An 18,954-nucleotide genomic window follows, 5' to 3' on the forward strand; every position below is an offset into this window, starting at 1 on the left:
GTGCATCAACATTAATGAAGACCTTGTATTAGAGGGTGCTGAGTTAACTCCTTCAGCATCCAGTAGAAGTACGAGAAGGGGATACTGAGAATCTACCATTGGATAGACCGCTATACCTACCACATGAAATTCATAGCCTGAGGCCGGGAGCATGTGAGAAGCAAGCAGTGAGGGTGTCCCCTATTTTCTGAGGTTTGAATGTATTCTCCTAAAGGCTAATGCTATTTTCTCTTACCATAACCCTTAGATAGGGGTAGGGGAGTGTGGTTGAGGCAGATAAATACCTTTAGCTTCCCCAGTTCAAACTGAAACAAAGAAGTGCTCGTAGGTTGCAGGAAAACTGCTGGGAACACTTTGGTGTTGGGCTCCACCTGAAAAGAAAGAGGGAGCGAGGATAGTCCAGATGGTATCACTGCAGCCTAAGTCATTGGGAGTGAACATCTACAATGTGATTCTAACCTCCAGTGAAAAGAGCCGGTGAGCCACCAGGACCCCACTGCCCAGCAATTTAGAGAGACTTGGCACTTCTTGATAGGGGATGCTTGCACCCCTGCACTGGAAGTTCTCACACGTTCTCTACCAGGGTCTGAACCATCTCATGCCCTTTCATCTATCTCTTGGGTAACTGCAGCCAATGCCCCCATCTTCCTCTTCCTACCCCCGCCCTGCAATGTCCCAGGTAGGGGATGTACTAACTTGCCACCAAAGGCAGTGTCCACTTCTGGGCACTGAACACTGAGTTCTTCACAGAGAACGGATGTACTTGGCACCTCCTCAGTCATTGCTGCCCAGTGAAGCTAATGCCCAAGGGTAGCATGATGACTTCAGTCTGTCTTTGAAGGCAAATTCACATATTATTCCAGTAAGGCAGGGGAACTCTTAGACAGAGGGATGAGGGAAGGGTCCTCTCAACCTCAGCACTGCAGACAACTTGGGTGGGGTAAGACTTTGTCCTGGTGCTGTCCTGTGTCTCACAATGTCAACTCTGGCCACTGCCTGCCAGATATCAGTAGTAGCCTTTCGTATGGTCATGGAAACCCAGTCTCTGCAGAGACTCCTAGACATTCCCTGGACAAAAGATAAACTGCTGTGTTATAGCCATAGACTCTGTCTCTGCAGTCTCTTTCCTCTCTATCCTCTGGCCTCCTCCACCTCTTGCCATGCTCCCTCTCACTCTCAACCATTCCAATCCTTGTATTAAAAGCTGCAGGATTCACTATCTCTTAGCTTCCACTTAAATGAGACATGTGTGTTTATTTATTTATGATACCAGAGGCTCCGCTTAGAAGGCTCACTTTGATGTGGGGTTTTTGATTACTGGTTGTGGAAGAAACTGAGCTTTCATTCTGCCAACTAAACTGGGACTTCCGACTGCATTAAAGAAAGTCCTTTAGGCAATATAAGTATTAGAGAATTTTGCAATGTTGGGGAGTCCTCAAACTAAAAGGGTTGTTGAGTGTGGTGGACATACCCTCAGTTTCCCTCCATTGACTGTCCCTTTTGCCTAATACTTCTCCCCCAGCATCTGTGTTCTGTTACTAGCACACAGAATGGAACTGCAGTGAATAGATGGCCTCTGCTTTGATCAGGTAATCCTATGTGAGGTTCGTAGTTTCTCTAAACTCAATGGCATTGCTTTGTTGAGGGCTGCCTGTGAGGAAACCATGTGATCAATAATTCTGGGGTCTCAAGGGAGCCCGAGGCTGGAGACAGAAACAATGGCCTGAGCTCTACAAATGCAAGAAATGAAATTCTAACAGAAAGGTAAGTTTGGAAAATGACCTCAGGCTCCAGAAAAGAACTCAACCCAGTCCATATTTCATTGGCAGCCTTGTGAGACACCAAGGAAGATCGAACTAGCCCAACTCCCTGATGGGTGGAAATGATGAGACCAAAAAAGGTATGTCTCTTAAAATCATTATTAGTCACGAATAGAAAACAAATACATAGAGAGTGTGTAGGGTGGGTGTTGGATAACACTGGCTTGTTCTTGCTCCTCCCTCGGGAAGCTTAGGTTTACTGAGCCACTCCCACAACAGTGCCCCTGAGGCACACCCAATTCCATCAAGCACTAATAATCCTATATTGCTTTTCTCTTTCCTTTGTATAATTTGCATGGTTTATTTAGCAATGTCCTTTTTGTATAGACTCAGGAAGACAGTTAATGCTATGCTTTGTAACATGGGAGTTAATTGATTCCAAAATAATATTTACTCCTGGGCAACCATATTTACTTGACTTAAACTTCAGTTGCCCTTAGTTCCTAGCACTCTAAAAGCAGGGTCCCAACAAAGAGAATGACTGGATGGACCCAGGGCAAGCTCTAAGCCATCCTGGCATTGAAAGGAGACAAGCTAAGCACCATAAATATAATAAGTTAAGAGCATGGTCATGGGACAAAATCTTTCATGACCCCCAAAGAAGTAACTGAATAAGGATCCTGCTGGGGTTAGGAAAGACTAACCTGGCCTGATGACTGAGGTCTGGAATATATAGGGAGATATCCCCAGGAAGAGTCAACATTTAAGCTTAATATATCTCTTACTGTGTTCAAGCAAACTGACTAGAAATGTTACAAGAAGTAAATTAACTATGATTGTTTTTTTTTCTCCCCAGGGAATAAAACATTTTATTTATTTATTTGTTAAAATTTCATTTTCTTTTCTTTTTTTAAATTTTATTGAATCACCATGAGATAGTTACAAGCTTTCATGTTTAAGTTACAATCACACAATGATAAAATACCCATCCCTCCACCAGTGCACATTCCCCACCACCAATATCCCTGGTATACTCCCCCTTTCCCACCCTCCCCCTGCCTCCATGGCAGACATGATTCCTCATAATCTCTCTGTACTTTTGGGCATTTGGTTTGCAATACAGACCCTGAGAGGTTATCATGTTTGGTCCTTTATTCAGTTTCTGCACACATCTCCCATCCCGAATGATTCCTCCAGCCATCTTTTTCTTAGTGATCCCTTCTCTATTCCAGATGCCTTCTCCCCTTTGCTCATGAGGCAGGCTTCCAGCTATGGAGCAATCTATCTGTCCTGTGTATCTACTATACTTAGGTGTCAGCCTCAACTATGATTGTTTTAATGGATTACTAGCTGAGGAAAGGAGAATGCAATACACTCTGGATAAAATCCTAACCTTGAGCGGATCTCCTAATAATATGGAGTGCTGAACCCTCAGATGAGATTTTGTCCTTGAGTTAATTTCCTGACAGAGTGGCTTTGCATCTCTTTGTTGTTATGATAATGTTCAACCCCACCTTTATATATCCCCACCATTCATGATTGCTATATAACTATGCTGTAAGGGGTAAGAGGGGACAAGAAGGTCCATGACTAGACATTGAAGACTAGAGGAGAAGAATGGGGACTTTGGAGATTTTGGGACTATGGGACTAGAAGGAGGATGAGAACAGGGACTTTGGAGACTTTGGGACTTTGGTACTAGAAGGAGGATGAGAATGGGGACTTTGAAGATTTGGGGACTTCGGGACTTTTGGAACTAGGAAGTCGATGACTAGGAGGATGAGAACTGAGACTTTGGGATTTTGAAGTCATTGAGGAGTATATGATGATGACTAGAACTAGAGGACAATTATACGATGATGATGAGATGAGGAAAAAGACATAATGAGGGAGAGGACTTTTAGGTCTACAAGGAGACAAGAATGATGGAACTGTGATGACTCGGGATTACAGCCAAAATGATGACTATGATTGCACTGTAAGGGGAGAGATTGAACTACATGGGGGAAGAGAGAGAGAGAAATAAACTGTCTACCAACCAGCCTAGGGCCCGGTTCCTATTTCTCTGTTCCCTTGGTCCTTCGTCTGCCTGTTGCCATTGTCCAGCCTGGGGAGGTGGCTCTTGGCCGCTGAACGCTAGAGTCTCCTGTGCGCCCATGTGCCTTTTTTCTTGGAAACTCACAGGTGGAGTGAGGTTTCTGCTGTGTATGCTGACAACATAGCACAGAGCAATACTGTGTGTGGCCCCTAAATCAAGGGAAGGAGGGAAAAAGCAAATATGGGTGCAATTTCTTTTCATGAGAGCACTCATGAGAGGTGTGTTTTTGTATGTTTCTGAGCCACACACAGAGGTGCTCAAAGGGGTTTTTGAGTTCTGTACCTGGGAGACCATGTGGTGGCAGGGATCAAACCTACAAAGCCTGTTTTTTTTTTAAATTTTGTAGTGTGTGTGTGTGTGTGTGTGTGTGTGTGTGTGTGTGTGTGTGTTTTACATCCAGCTGTGCTCAGGTTTATTCCTGGTTCTGTGCTCACTCTTGATGGAGCTCAGGAAACCATATGGGGTCCCAAGGATTGAACTTAGGTTGGCTGGGTACATGGCAAGTGTTCTACTCACTATAAAAATTTCTCCAGCTTCATGGTGAATCCTTCTGAGCTCAATCTTGGCCCTACAGGCTTTCTTTTATTATTAACTTCCTCTATACTTAAAGATTAAGGGGCTGGAAAGATAGTACAGTGGGTAGGGCATTTGCCTTGCAGGCAGCTGACCCTGGTATCATCCCAGGAATCCCATATGGTTCTTTGAGCCCACCAAACTGATCTTTGATCACTGCCAGGTGCAGCCCCCAAACAAACAAAAAAAGATATTAAATTGATAAAAACACATTTTGGTGACTTTTTCACTCTGGCATTACCTGCACCCCAACTTGGGTTGTGATATCACCTTAACAGCATTCCACAAGGGTTACCTATGTCCTTCTTTAGGGAACACCTGTCACCCCAGGCTCCAGAGAAAAAGCATCCTCTCAGTTAAAATTATTTCACTTCTAAACAAAACAATTTCCCCCCTCTTCTGGCTTTTTCTGGCTCTACGTTACTTTGAAAGCTGTATGGTATGATAGTATTATTTACTCATGATGAGACAGGCAGATTTGCCAGTTCTCAGACTTGTGCCAAGCATGCAGTCATGCCTGCACACGCAATGAGTTTCCAATTCAGGTATAAACATTTGGTATAAATCCAATGCTTGGGGTGCCACAGGGAAAGATATATACTTATAAAAGTAAGAAATGGGGAAGGGACTTCCACAAATGCTGGGTATGTCAGAATTAGGCTTAAGAAAGGATGCTTAATACATGTATATTTCATACTTATTATTTACCAGCTTTGTGTCAGTCTCTGGGTTATCTGCAGGAAGACACAAATAGAAACTTCTGATTTGATATGCTGTGACTTTGATGATGAGGCAAGAGTCATCCTTGAGAGAGTTCCAGATTTCAAAAGTTCCCAAATATGTGACATTAAGAACAGGAAGCAACCCTCAAGTCATTGCCACAGGAAGCAGGAAGAATGCTGGTGGCTGAAATGCTTCACGAGCATCAGTTCAGAATCTTTTGTGTCTATGCTGACGGGTAGAGAGGTCTGTGCTGTTTCCTCTGTTGAACAGTTACACCAGTAACAGGAAGGCTCCAGACTACTACAGGTGGTACATTTTCAGTTTCTTCAGGAAAGATTCACAAACCACCCAGCCACACTCCAGTCAAATTTCTCTAATCTCTCTGCAGAGAAGTGCTTTGAAAGCATTTAAGATGCCCAGGGTGTAGGTGTATTTCTACTGTGCATAATATAGTTTATCATGATTAAAAATGGAAAAAAATCCTCCAAATAACCAAAGAAAATAAAAAGGTACGCTAATGCTGGGCATACAGGAGGCTAAGGATAACAATTTGGGAGGTGAGGTAAGTCGAACCCTAGCATGCTTCAGGACCCCTGCCCTGGTGTGACTCCTAGAATTGGGGTGTGCTATGTGGCAAAAGAAATTCTGCAGATATGGCACTCCTGATTGATGATAAAATATTATCATGTGTCTAATCTAACTGCATGAGCCAAATACTTAAAGACCTGACATTTTTCTTCTGCCAGGGGCAGAAGGGGAAGTGAGTCTGATCTGATGCTCAAGAAGAACCAGATATGCCCTGGTAGCTTTGAAGACAGAAGGGACCATGTAAGAAGGAGTATGGAAAACTTTGAGGAGCAGCAAGCAGCCCAAATGGGGGACAGCAGGATGCAAGGAGCTAAGAACTCTGACAACCTGACTGAGCTTGGAGGAAATTCCTTCCAGAGTCTCCAGACAGAGGTGGAATCTGTGCTGGATTTTGAGAAACTGAGCTACAAACCCTGTCAAACATGCAGAGCCATGAAACAATCAATGCAGGCTGTTCTATGCTACTAATTCTGTGGGAACTTGAAAGACAGCAATTTGAAAATAAACAGCAGCTTCCCAGCCAAGTGGGTCAGTTTGACCACAAAAGCCAAGTTCTTGCTAGGTGCCAGGTGCTATTTTAGGGATGCCAGAGAAGATACAAGAGAAAGAAGGGGGAATTTACCTGCTAGTGGCAAAGCAGAAAGCCCTGATTCGAGGCTACCATGAAGTATCACATACTAGTTTGTCCTTTCTCCTTAAGATTCCTTTAATCACTGCCTGATCTAGTTTGTCCTTGCAATAACAGGCATTTTATTTTTAATCATGTGTGAAGGTCAGAGCACAGGAATGGGCCTGAATTGAAAGCTAACCCCGTTCATAAATCTGAATCATAGCTGGGCTCAGTACTCGGAGCAGTGTGGCTAGGGCGACGATAAATGAGGAATATTTCTGGAACATACATTTTAGCTCTCATTTCTCCCATGATTATATTAAATGGAACAGAAAAAAAGGTTTTTAAATTTCACAGTAGTATTTAATGGGGAGGCCTAGGAACTCCATTGGAGAGACTCCTTTCTCCCACTGTTTTGGTTACTGGCCCTTTCTGAGTGAAACATCACTGTATAAATATTGCTGCCCTGCTTCTTTTGAGATAATTGAAAAATGAAAATGGCTACAACTGCAGAATAACAATGACCCCTTTGCCTGGAGAACAGGTATACAGCTGTGGACATGCTACCATCTTCCCTGGGGCAGGGACGGATTCCAAAAGGCCCTTGTTCACATAATTGGCACTCCCAGCCCAGAAGAGTAATAAGGACTGACAGGAAGGGAGAGGTCAGAGGAAGGAGCTCAGATGGAAAGGAGCCTACTCGAAGCTCAGAGAAGGCAAATGACCAGCCCAGCACCACTGGAGACAGATTGAATCCATAAGAGCCACAGTGTCTGTTCTGTGTGCGACAGCTCCGCAGATGTGAATGCCGTGGCTATTTACTTATTTATTTATTGATAGCCCTCCAAAGCCCAGCTGGTCTTAAAACTTATTAGATCCTGTAGCGCTTCTCTGCAGCACAGGGACAGCCCTTCAGTCAAACTCATTTCAACAGTTAATGGGAAAACGCTAATGGGATTCTGAAGGACATCAGTTAAGTATTTTTTAAGGGAACTGGTAGGGGTTGGGCAGGAGGGAGGGGAAGGTAGAACTATGGGAAAGAACTAGACAAATAAGACAAATTTTTCTGCCTCAAAGCCAAGTTCGGAGGACTCTGGAATGGTCGACTAGCTGCAGCTGTTGGGCCAGACCTACAGTGGACGGTTGATGAGGCCACATTTCCCCAGCTGCACAGTGACCCAGGCCAAGAGGTACTAGAGTGCTTTTCTGCTCTGGTAGGCTGTCCTCAGTCCTTGGGAAGGGCTCGGGCTATCTGTTCTTGGTCATAAAACATTTCAGATGTAGAACCACTCTATGCCTACCCTACAGACACCACCTTTCTGACTAGGGGCCAACTTGTCACCAAGAGATTTTTCATCCTGGAGCCTGTATCCTGGGGCTAATGCTGGAATATGGTGGAATATGGGAATATGCTCACTTGCATGGAATATATATATATATATATATATATATATATATATATATATATGCTTTTTGAGGGACCATATGGAATGCTGGGAATTGAACCTGGGTCGGCCACATGCAAGGTAAATGCCCTCCCCGCTGTGCTATTATTTCAGACCCCAGAAGCAGGAATTTTTCTCCTGCTATAGTCAGCTAAACTAGGGACCCTGGAAGACTACTGGCGTGCTCAACACTGACTGGAATTGTTCTAGTCAGCAATTTGCAGTGGCTCCTTGTTTCTTACCAATACTTCCCTACTTATACAAATGTATTTGTCACTATGACTCATAAAAGGTTATCTCTGTTCTGTCCCTTGCTCCTCAAACACACCTTTTGCTTCCCTGCCTTTATTAATTTTCTTTGAATTATCTCAGCCTAGTAATTATTTTTCCACATGGAAAATTATTTTGATATTTTTTGTCTCCAAAGTCAAGGTTATTCCACAGGGAATGTTTTCCTGATAATTCCTGGTGGAAGTGAGATCTTTCTTCTCTGAATTAAGGACACTTCTGAGAGTGTTAAGAAGGCCTAATAAAAAAATTAACTCTTTTGCTTAGCATTTACCAGTTACACCCTGTAGAATTCTAGGTTTACAGAATATAAATGATTGTTAAATTAAAATTTCTTTCCTTGGTTAAATGCTGTGAGAAATGCTTGATTAGGGCGACTTCTTTCCAAAGCATTTCCCAAAATCTCCCTGTGCTAATTCATGTTTGTTGACAAATTTTAGAAGGAGATTAATGATAGGTGGCATTTCCCAGCTAATCTAATTATCAGTGATGAGATTTCTGCTTAAAAGAGATTGGGGCAACCTCTCTATGAATAATTAATGGTTTTCCTGAAAATTTTCGGGGGAGAGGAGATTGAGTCACACTAGCTGTCCTGACAGCTTACTCCTCCCTTTTAGCTCAGGTATCACAATTTGGTGGTACTCATACGACCATCTGTGGGGAAAAAACCCACACCAATTTTATGCAAGGCAAGTGCCTTAACAGCTGTATTTTTTTTCTAAGACTCTTTCTATTGTGGTGATCACTATCAACCAAACATGGAATTACATTGTTTGTATCAGTATTTCCCAAAGTGGGTGATGTTACCCTCCAGAAGGCACTGGAGTGCTCCAAAGTAGGTGTCAGCAGCCTCTGACAATTGGGGATTACTTTCTGTTTGCTCACAGAAGTAGATTTCCAGAGGAGCACTGAGTGATTTATTTTTTTCTTAACAAGGGTTGGTAAGTCAAATAAATCAGTTTGACAACTGATTTATATAAATGCTTTAAAAGGATCTATAGGAAATGAGAATAATATTTCTGCAAAGAGAACACTCACTGGAAAATTAATGTTGCTATAGGTTTGTAGTTTGAGCAAGAAAATGTCTTATAGTCAGGAGTACTCCTGTCCACCTCTTATAGTCAGGAGCACCCTATCCACTTTGCATCTTGTGCTGTACAGGTCAGCTGAGAAGCCTTTATGGAAAATATAAGCTTACTTATCATCCAGGAAATAACTTTATTTTCTGAAAAGATGATAAGTATCTTCTTACTAGTATACATGATATTCTCCACTCATTTTATTTTAGTGACTCTTTGGGGAACACCCAGCAATATTCAGGGGTTACTATTGACTCTGCATTTAGTAATTCCTCCTGGTTGTGCTTGGGGAACAATATGGGTTGCCTGGGAATGGCCATGTACAAGGCAAATGCCCTGCCACTGTACTATTGCTACAGCCCTTCCACTCATTTTATCATATAAAATTAATCCTGTCCTCATCTGATTTTAAAATTTATTATTAATATTTTATTCATCTGCTTTCTTTAGAGGGGTTTATCAACTCCAAAAGCATGCAGGTGGATATAAATACGGAGATGCTCAATGAGGAACAGAACTGTAAACACACAGGACTGGCGGCCACTGTCTCAGGGCCAGAAGCTGTCCTACCTGGTAGCAGGTGCCGAGTTCTCTCCCGTTGGCTGAAAAGGACAACATGCCCATTGCCAGATCCACGAGGCAGCCAATCTCTAGGTCCACATTGCTTCGACTTGATCTTTGGGATGTGGCAACGACATCCCCACCCCAGACCATGTAGCAGTTGCTGCGCTTCACACTAGGAGCCAAAGAGAGGAAAAGGCCCAGAATTGGGACTGAGGAAGTTTATCATCAAGACTCATAAATGAAATCACCCAGAAAACTTCTAAGGGAGATTTAACTTTAGGGAGGTGGCAATCTAGCAGTCTACTTCCTTCCAAAGAACACAATGGTTAGCAACGGTTTCCAGGCTTAATGTTTTCCTGGCACAGATAATGGGAAAGTGGGGATGGGAGTATTCCCATATTCAAGATGGAATGGAGCTGCACAAAGGGTGGTCAACATTGGTGAACTTTTATGGGTACTTGTTATGCCACGGAAATGAAAATCTAGGTTCTCAGTTCTAGTAAAGTTTTAGTGTAAAAGCTATAGGACTCTTAAGAACTCAGACCTACTTTTTTTAGGAATATGAGAAAATGAGGAAAAAGTTTCCCTCTGATGCCATAACACCTCCTTAGCCTACTTCTGAACTTTTTATGACCTATCAACGTGGGTCTCATTCTCAGAAAACCAATACTGGAATGCAGATCCGTTGTAAGAGTTTAGACTGAAAGTCAACTACAAAAACTAAAAAGGCTTTAAGGTCCCAAAGTTTGATTTTTCCTAACTTTAGAATTCCACATCCTAGATGAGGATTGGAGAAGTAGCTCTGGGAATTCCCTCAATGGCTGTGGGCAAGAGGCAGCTTGTTGGGTCTCCCCCTAAGCCCAGACCTGGTATACAGCACTCAAGAAAACCAATCACTTGGAGTGATATAAAGTGATTTTTCTCCCAGGTTAAACAAGAGAGGTATTCTGTATATCATCCTATAGCAGTCCCTTTAAAGATGCCAGGACGATCTGATAGGACTCAGTTTGTTTTGTTTTTTCCCTCAGCTCCCTTGTGAGACTTCAGCACTGCCTGGCGGACAGCTCCTGGAACAGCTGGCTCTGAAAGCTGTTCTCTGGATTATGATCTCGTTTAGAAAGTCAAGGTTTGACTAGAATTCTTTGGAGTTCTTCTTGCCTCTAGAAACCTGTAATTTCCCGTGAGACTGGATGTCTCCTTTGTAAGCAAGTAGGCACTTGCTCTTCTCTTTCTTCTGGGGCATCCATCTTTGCAGTTTCCTCAGAAAGGCCAGCTACAGCTCCCTTCTCCAGTGAATTAAAGGCACTGTTAGATTTCTGTAAAAGCTTAACTGTGGTCCTTTATTACTGGTTTTTAGTTACTGAAGTTCCAATGTATTGATTATTACTGGAGAATTACGATATTATAGCAAAACTGTGCGAGTGTCAAGTGTTGGGGTTTGCTCAAATTTTATGAGGTCCACAACAGAAATGCCCCAAGAAACCTGGAAATGGATCATCCATCCATCCATCCATCCATCCATCCATCCATCCATCCATCCATCTTTCTACTTCCTTCTATCTCCCTAATAAAGATTCCCCTGTCATCTCTCATCACACCCGAAAGTGCCTAGGGCTATTCTCAGGTGTGCTCCAGGGATAGAATTGTGCTGGGGATTAAACCCAGGCCTCCAACATGCTGACATGTATATTGTATTTGAGCTATATCCCTCAATCCACATTTATTTCTTGTGCAAAACAAAGGAGAAATTATTCATTACCTTCTGTATAATGGGTCTTATTCTTGATGTTAATGTATTAATTTTTATAAGAAACATAATCATGGAAGCTCAGGTAAATCAAGTGATGTGTCTGGCATGGCAACTAGCCACTAATAATAAAAAATTCAACTGGGATGGGTTCATTTGCATTCAATTTTTCAGGCTGAAGAAAAGGTCTGGGTTGGTCAGTTGATTTTGTGTACTTTCCTCCTAAGATGACCAGATGTTGCTCTTGGCATCTTCTATGGGTCTCAGAGATATGGCATACAGAAATAACGGGCCAGAGCTATAGCACAGTTGGTAGGGCATTTGCCTTGCACACGGCCAACCAGGGTTTGATTCTTCCGTCCCTCTCAGAGAGCCCAGCAAGCTACCAAGAGTATTCCAACCACACGGCAGAGCCTGGCAAGCTCCCCAATATGCCGGTAACAACAAGTCTCACAATGGAGACATTACTGGTGCCCGCTCAAGCAAATCGATGAACAACGGGAGGACAGTGCTATACAGTGCTATTGATATTTAAGAAGCCATATGCTGTGGCACTCTTCTAGGCTGTTTCTACTGGTTATTTCATTTAAGCCTCACAACACTGAGATTGGAGCTATCATTCTAATTTATATATGAGGAAATGGAAGGAAGCCCAGGAGTTTAAGTAAATGATCCACAGTTAACTCTAGTAATAAGAGAAACCAGATTAAACTGAGGGAGTTTATTTACTAGACTCTGAAAACTAAGATGGTTTTGAGAGGGAAGGGAGAATCAGAGGCATAGTAAACCATTTATACATATAAACACTATGTTATACTCCTGACGTTGTTGTAAACTCCTGATGTTGTTGTAAACTGATTTATCAACTGAAAATATAGATGGGACTAGGGGAATAGTATGGGGTTAAAATGCTTGCCTTAGAGGAAGCAGACAGTGATTTAAATTCTGGCACCATCAATGGTTCCCTAAGCACTGCCAGGAGTGACCCCTGAGCACAGAACAGGAGTAACCCCCAAGCACCACTGAGTATGGTCATAAGTTTCCACTTCCACCAAGAGAAAAAAATGAAAAAGGCTCTGATAGTCATGCTTTAAAATGAATAATAAAGTGGGGGGAAGTTCAGGCAGTTTGATTTTAGAGCTCATTCTCTTGTTCACTTGCTGACAGTATTCTCTCTGAAATAGCGGCTGTAACTGACCCCTGGCCAAACTAGTCTTTGATGATCTAGTAGCATCTAAAGAGAATTGAGGGCAAAGTGGATCTGATTTTGTAAAGGGAAAGGTCAGCTTGAGAAACAACTCACATTTCTCTATGTGCCTGTAAGAGAAAAGACCCTATCAAGTCTCACTTAGGAAGAAATGAGGCTACATCTCCTGTATCACGTCTAGTGACCAGATGGCCGGAGCATCTTTCTCTGGTATCAAGAAAAGCTGACCAATGGGTAGGGCGTGACTGTCCCTAAAACTGCTTATCCTAAAGAACCTTGATTTTTATTAGTAATCACTAATAAATTTTCTCTTTTTGATATTTTTAATTACATATATTTTTTATCATACCCTGCAGTGCTCAAGGCTAACTCCTGGCACTATGCTAGGGATCACTCCTGGTGGTGCTCAGGGGACTCATATGGGTTGCCAGAGATAGAATCTACTTTGGCTGTACAAAAGGCAAGTGCCCTAACTGCTATACTATCACTCCAGTTAGGGCATATATATAAATGCACAATATGCATATGTATACATATATACATGCACACATTAAAATTCATTCTGCTATTATAAACTTTAGGAATGAGAAATTCTATGTCAGTCAGTTGTTGTGTGATGTGACACCTTTTTTTATTTCTTCTCACTGACTTCTCTCAAGTACCCAGGGATTGAATGTTTTATGTTCTGATGTGAAAATTAGGAATTATCTAGAAATCACAGGGGGAGCCCAGATTTCCCAACAGTCCCTCTCAGTCTCTCTAAATTGAACCAGGTTTTAGATATGTCATGACCATCCCGTGGGCCCCCTTACCTTTCATGGACCCGGCCTCTTTCATCTCCCAGGGTAACAGTCACTGTACAGTTTTTACTCAGGTCAAACTTTTCACTGTACAAATGATAGTCCGGAGTCACCCATCCAACCCAAACGCAGGAGGGGTCCTGTCCAGCAAAGATGCGGATTGCATAGTAGCACTGCTGGGAAGAGAGCACAGAGGGGAATGAGTAGTCATGCTAGGGGCAGTGGGTTCAACTGGCAGGAATAACAAGCATTCCACTTGGCATTCTGAAAAAACACACATGATTCTTGAGGTGTTCTGCTTCATGGCTGGGCTTGGAGTTTGGCTTATTTCTTCCACTTCTGTTGTGTGCTGGCACCTAGAAACTCAAGCACTTAATCTACCATCTTTGAAGTCAGTGGCAGCTACTCAGAATGGCCAGTGGAGAATCCTAACCCTTCCCAGGGCACCTGGGCTGATGGAAAGAGCTGGGCACTGTCCCTCACCTTGAGAGAGAAATCAAGGTCAGAGAATGCCTCGTACACATTCAAATGCCACATGGGTAACTTTCTGTTTTTTGTTATTTTGGGTTTAGCCGAAGAAAAGGCTCTCTAAGAAAATTCTGGTGAAAGAAAAAGCCCACACGGTGACCACATGTGTCACATGGAACGTGACAGCAGCTCTTGGCACATGTCACATCTATTTGTAAAGTCTATCACTGTCTTATGAAAATAGCAAAAGGACTAAGCTAAGTGACTGCTTATCATTTACTTAGTGAAACTGAGCACATTTACTCTTAATAAAGTTATTTTTGTTTGTAGTCTGTCACATTTTTTTTTGACAAGATCAAGGGTCAAACACACACTCGTATAGTCAGCTATCAATTGTGTGACCTTGAACAAATCATTTGTCCTCCTGATGCCACAAAGTTCAAAATATTGTCCATCTTCTGGGATTGCTGTGGGAGTTAAAAAAAGGAAGATGGACAACATGTTCATGATACTAATAAGGGGACATGCTACTACAAGAATCTTGTCCCTTATGATGCTTAACCTGTGCCCTCTGGATTGCAGGAGAACTTCATAGAAAAGGTGACAGGTATTCATGTAGAAAATGTGCTTTTTTTCTAAATTAAAAAAAAATCAAGAAATTAGGATATGTGGTTTCCTGACTACTGTTTAGTTGTGAAAAAAAAGGACCCAAAAATTATCTCCAGTGGCTTGTGGGCTGGCTCCCTGCTTCTTCTCTTCTGATTGTTCTAACATTATTCCTGGCACCACTCAGAGACATGGAAGAGCTGACTCATAGAAGTTTACATGAAAGAGCAAACAAAAGGATTAAATTAAGAGCTCCTCCCTATCCAACTGATGTTTATTTTAATCAAACAAGCAGTGCTAGATCCTTGGTGACAAATGAGCAACAACTGCACAATGATGCCCAATTAGGAGCTCCAGGTAGAGATTCTGCTGAACACTGAATAACTGTCTTTCCCTTCTTTGACAAAATGCCTTTGACATCCTCTTGAAGCATTATGATGGATATTAAGGCAGAGTAATTGGCAATTAGAGCGGTTCTCTAGACAGATCTTGCTGTAAGGGGCATATTATGAGGCACAGCAAAGAACCAAATAATTAAAACCATAATTGAGCACATTTACTTACTGTTGTTGTATGAGAGAGCATTTCCTGAATCTGTTTCCTGGGGGGAAGATAATCCATATTTCAGTTATTCAGTTGTATAGAGAATGCTACAAACCCGAAAGTCAATTTCTCTATCTTCATGATGAAGGCAAATTTAGGAGATTATCTACTTTCTACACATGAGTGACTCCCAACTTTAAGGGGATTTTTCATTGGTGGCCTGTTCCAAAGTGGCAGTGGCAGACTCGCTGTGACTTTTAATGCTCGTTCCACAATCCCGATGGCAGGTTAGCCGTGGGGCAAATTATAATAACATAAGCAGGGATACATCTGAATATATTATCCTATTCTCTCAAGCAAAAGTACTTGTTACAAAACTTGGTAGATGGTGTAACTCTAGAGGAAACTTAGACAAGACAATCTGAGAAAGAAGGAAATTAATGGGGCCAGGGATGGCCCATATGGGATAGAGCATATGCCTTGAGTTAGTGTGGCCCTAGATTTGCTCCACTGCATGGATGATCCCCTTAAATACATCTGGGAGTGGTTTGTATAATAATAAAATTTGAACCCACATATTAGAGAAAAGAAATATAAGATATAGGTATGTGTGCAAATATACATATACATACACACATATATAATATTTACCCGTATATACACACCTTATAAAGAAAAGCAAAGCAATATAATCATTATTAGAAGGGAAGAATTTATATTACTTCTAAGCACACAGCTACTGGGTTGGACACTGGCCATACTAATATTAAGGGAAACATTTTTGCTTCCAGAACCTTCTAATTTCCTTCACAGACAATAATAATCGTATAGGGAGTAAAAGGTACAAAAGTACATGACTTTTCATGCACTTTTGTACCTTTTACTCCCTATACGTATACACTTCAGATCATCAGGAGGCTAAGCACTCAGTGGACTCAGGAAGAACACAAACTTTTGTACTTAATGTGGCCACTTCATTGCAACTGGTTCCTGAATGAAGCACCACAGAAGCACATATACCTGTGTGTTCATAGATATGAGCGTACACATCCCTGCTTCTTTACCTAACTGAAGCACAGAGAACCCTATCCACAGAGAGAGCAGTTCCAAGGCAGTGTGAGAGAAAGCAGCAGGAATGCCAGCAGACATAGCAAATACCTCTGTGAGCTGGTGGGATACCCTCACCTCTTCTGGAAAGTGTCGCTGTCCAGGCAGGGGCTGTGGCTGAAGGAGGAGTGACACTCAACAGGCATGCTTAGGCGGCAGTAGATCATGTTGGCACTGCTCTTCTGTGTGCCAAATGTTTTGTGGGTCACCTTGAGGCACGGGGGGCTGTCCATGGTGCCATCGATCCTTACAACCTGGAAATAAATTAGGCCCTCACCGTGACATACCCAAGGATCTGGTCTTGACCCCATCCCTCCATCTCTCATTAACACCAGGCATGGTCCAGGCTTTCCACAAGCTGTAAGAACTGTCACCAGTGACAACCTATTCCATATGGTGTCTATTACTTGGACTCTCCCCTGTAGAAATAACATCTGCCAAATGTTAGGAGTCACCAGGAGTGACCCCGAGCACAGAGCTAGGAGTAATCCATGGGCATTATTGGGCACAACCTGACCTCTTTTGAATAATCTGCCTTTGGCTGGAGCAAAGAGAAGGTCAGATGTTTATATAATGGGTTCCTGCAAGGTCCAGGGTAGAGGACAGGTATAGGATGGTAGGGGGAGGAAGAGTCTCAGTGGTACAGCATAGTATTTGCTAAAGTTATTCTTTCCAAAGTTGCTCCTTTTAAGAGGGCATGAGAATACCCAGTACATTCAAAGCACAAGAAAAGACAGCAGTGCTCTTTCAAAGGAATGATCTCCCGGTGAGCAGTCATAGCCTGTTCCCAGAGGCTATCAGAAGTTCTTTAGATACTGGGCGAGTTCCCAGCTCCCTGCATAAGAATAAACAGGGAGTTTTGTAGGTGAAAGATCAAAAATGAGGTTTTTGTAATGTTTGTGTGGGGGAGGGGGATGCAGGAGATGTGGGAAATAGCCAAGAACATAAAATGAGACTTGGCATAATTTTTGAATGATCTGAGAATTTCTCCCTGCCTTCTAGATAATTGTTCTGTCCTGGGGTTTATGAGCATGATTGAATAATTTTGTGCCATTTGCAAAATTTTCTAAGTGAAGGGCTTATACATTTTACCAGTCTGTAAAAAGAGATGTATAATTTCCCATGGTTTTTCGAAATACATTGCTAAAGAAGTGGTCAGATCAGGAATCACAGAAACAAAAGTTTCTTCTATTTATCACTGGGGTGGTTGAGACATGGGGCAGTAGGAGTTGATGCATGCTGAATGCAGATTGGAATGTAAATTGAGGAGACTTATGGTTGGGTGGAAGAAAGCTACTCAATGGAATGATTCAATAGAGTTAACTTGTCTGTTATTCCATCAGATTCCCCCTTATCCATACACAACCCCCTATGAATTTAAAAAAATCCCTGAAAGATTTGGGCAAAACAGAGGAAAATAAGTGGGGAACCAGAAGCCAAATCAGAACCTAACCTTACAATCCTTGGTTCCCTCCAGGCCCTCCTGATACAAAGGGATCATTAAGATTTCTCTAATCATCATAATTAATAATCTCAGCTAAAAGGACCAGAGCTGGTTCTCTAGACATTAAATAGGGCTTTGAAGACATTGAGGTATCGAGGTATGGGCACAGAAGAATCATGTCTGAGCTCATCATCTTCAGTAGATGCTGTGACATTTTCTCCATTGATTCACCACTGGTTTATTAATATTATGTTTCATGAATATAGTTTCACATTGCAATACATCTCTTAAAATGATAACACTTAAGGTCTCTAGCTAATGTATTGCTATGACAATACCAACAAAAGGGTGTCTGGGGCAAAGGTTGTGGCTCAAAGACTTGGGAATCAAATGGCAAAATTTTATCTGCCAAAGAGTTGCCATTCGCAAGAGGCCACTTAGCTTCCTGCAATGAGTGTGTCGCAACTACAGCTGCAAGGGGCCATGAGGAGGTGGTTGGTTAGTGGCCAGGACGTGAACTTAGGTAAGCAGTTGCCTGTTGACAGGAGCATTAGTTGGAGCTTAGGTGCTTTGGTCCACTTGCCTGCCAGCACCACCCACAGCATATAATGTTACCTCTATATGCGGATGATCCTTAGGCACGTTGACAAACGTTGGGAGGCGCTTGCTGAACCACATGGCAACATCTCGGTTCATGTTGACAGCAAAAGGCTCAAAGCCCTCTTGGAGGCCGCACATGGTATAAAACTTGAAGGTACTGGCGTCCATCCCAAGATTCATGCGACCAATCTGAGAAAGGCCCAGGGAGCAGATGGGCACAAAGCCTGCAGAGTAGCAGAGGAGAGGAGAGTCCTGTTTCAGTCCCTAAGCTGGCACCAGCACTGGAAGGAAGCTGAGCCTTTGCTTCTTTCACAGCTCTGAGTCCAGTAGGGAAGACGGGGCATCCTTACTCATCTTGATGTAGACACTCAACAGTGAGAAGCCACCTGTGGTCTATGCTATCCTTGGTGTATGAGAAAAAAAAGTGGGTTTGATTCCAAATGATTTTCAGGGTCAAGGGAATAGCTCAGCAATGACTTGAATTATAATAATTGAAACCCCAACATAGGTGAAAAGAAATGACCTAGTGAAAATCATCCAGCAAACAAGTATATTAAGGTAAACTAAGGGGGGTGGAGCAACAGTGTGTAGGGCATTTGTCTTACACGAGGCTGACCCAGGTTCGATCCCTGGCATCCCATATGGTCCCCCAGCACCACCAGGAGTAATTCCTGAGTGCATGAGCCAGGAGTAACCCCTGTGCA

General features: G+C 42.6%; 1 protein-coding gene across 5 annotated transcripts in view; it reads right to left on the minus strand.

Annotated features, from left to right (window-relative positions):
• The window catches only part of RYR3 (ryanodine receptor 3), a 631,292-nt gene that overhangs the window by 219,641 nt on the left and 392,697 nt on the right, over positions 1–18,954 (minus strand). For all 5 annotated transcript variants that reach the window (XM_056134221.1, XM_056134222.1, XM_056134220.1 and 2 more), the window contains 6 exons: positions 18,266–18,474; positions 16,285–16,460; positions 15,121–15,157; positions 13,495–13,658; positions 9,735–9,900; positions 285–371 (listed from right to left, as the gene is read on the minus strand). In XM_056134221.1, the coding sequence (XP_055990196.1) occupies positions 285–371; positions 9,735–9,900; positions 13,495–13,658; positions 15,121–15,157; positions 16,285–16,460; positions 18,266–18,474 (839 nt within the window). The remainder of the gene's footprint in view (positions 1–284; positions 372–9,734; positions 9,901–13,494; positions 13,659–15,120; positions 15,158–16,284; positions 16,461–18,265; positions 18,475–18,954) is intronic.

This window comes from Sorex fumeus, unplaced genomic scaffold (assembly GCF_029834395.1).
Source record: "Sorex fumeus unplaced genomic scaffold, SorFum_2.1 ptg000098l, whole genome shotgun sequence".
Lineage (NCBI taxonomy): Eukaryota > Metazoa > Chordata > Mammalia > Eulipotyphla > Soricidae > Sorex > Sorex fumeus.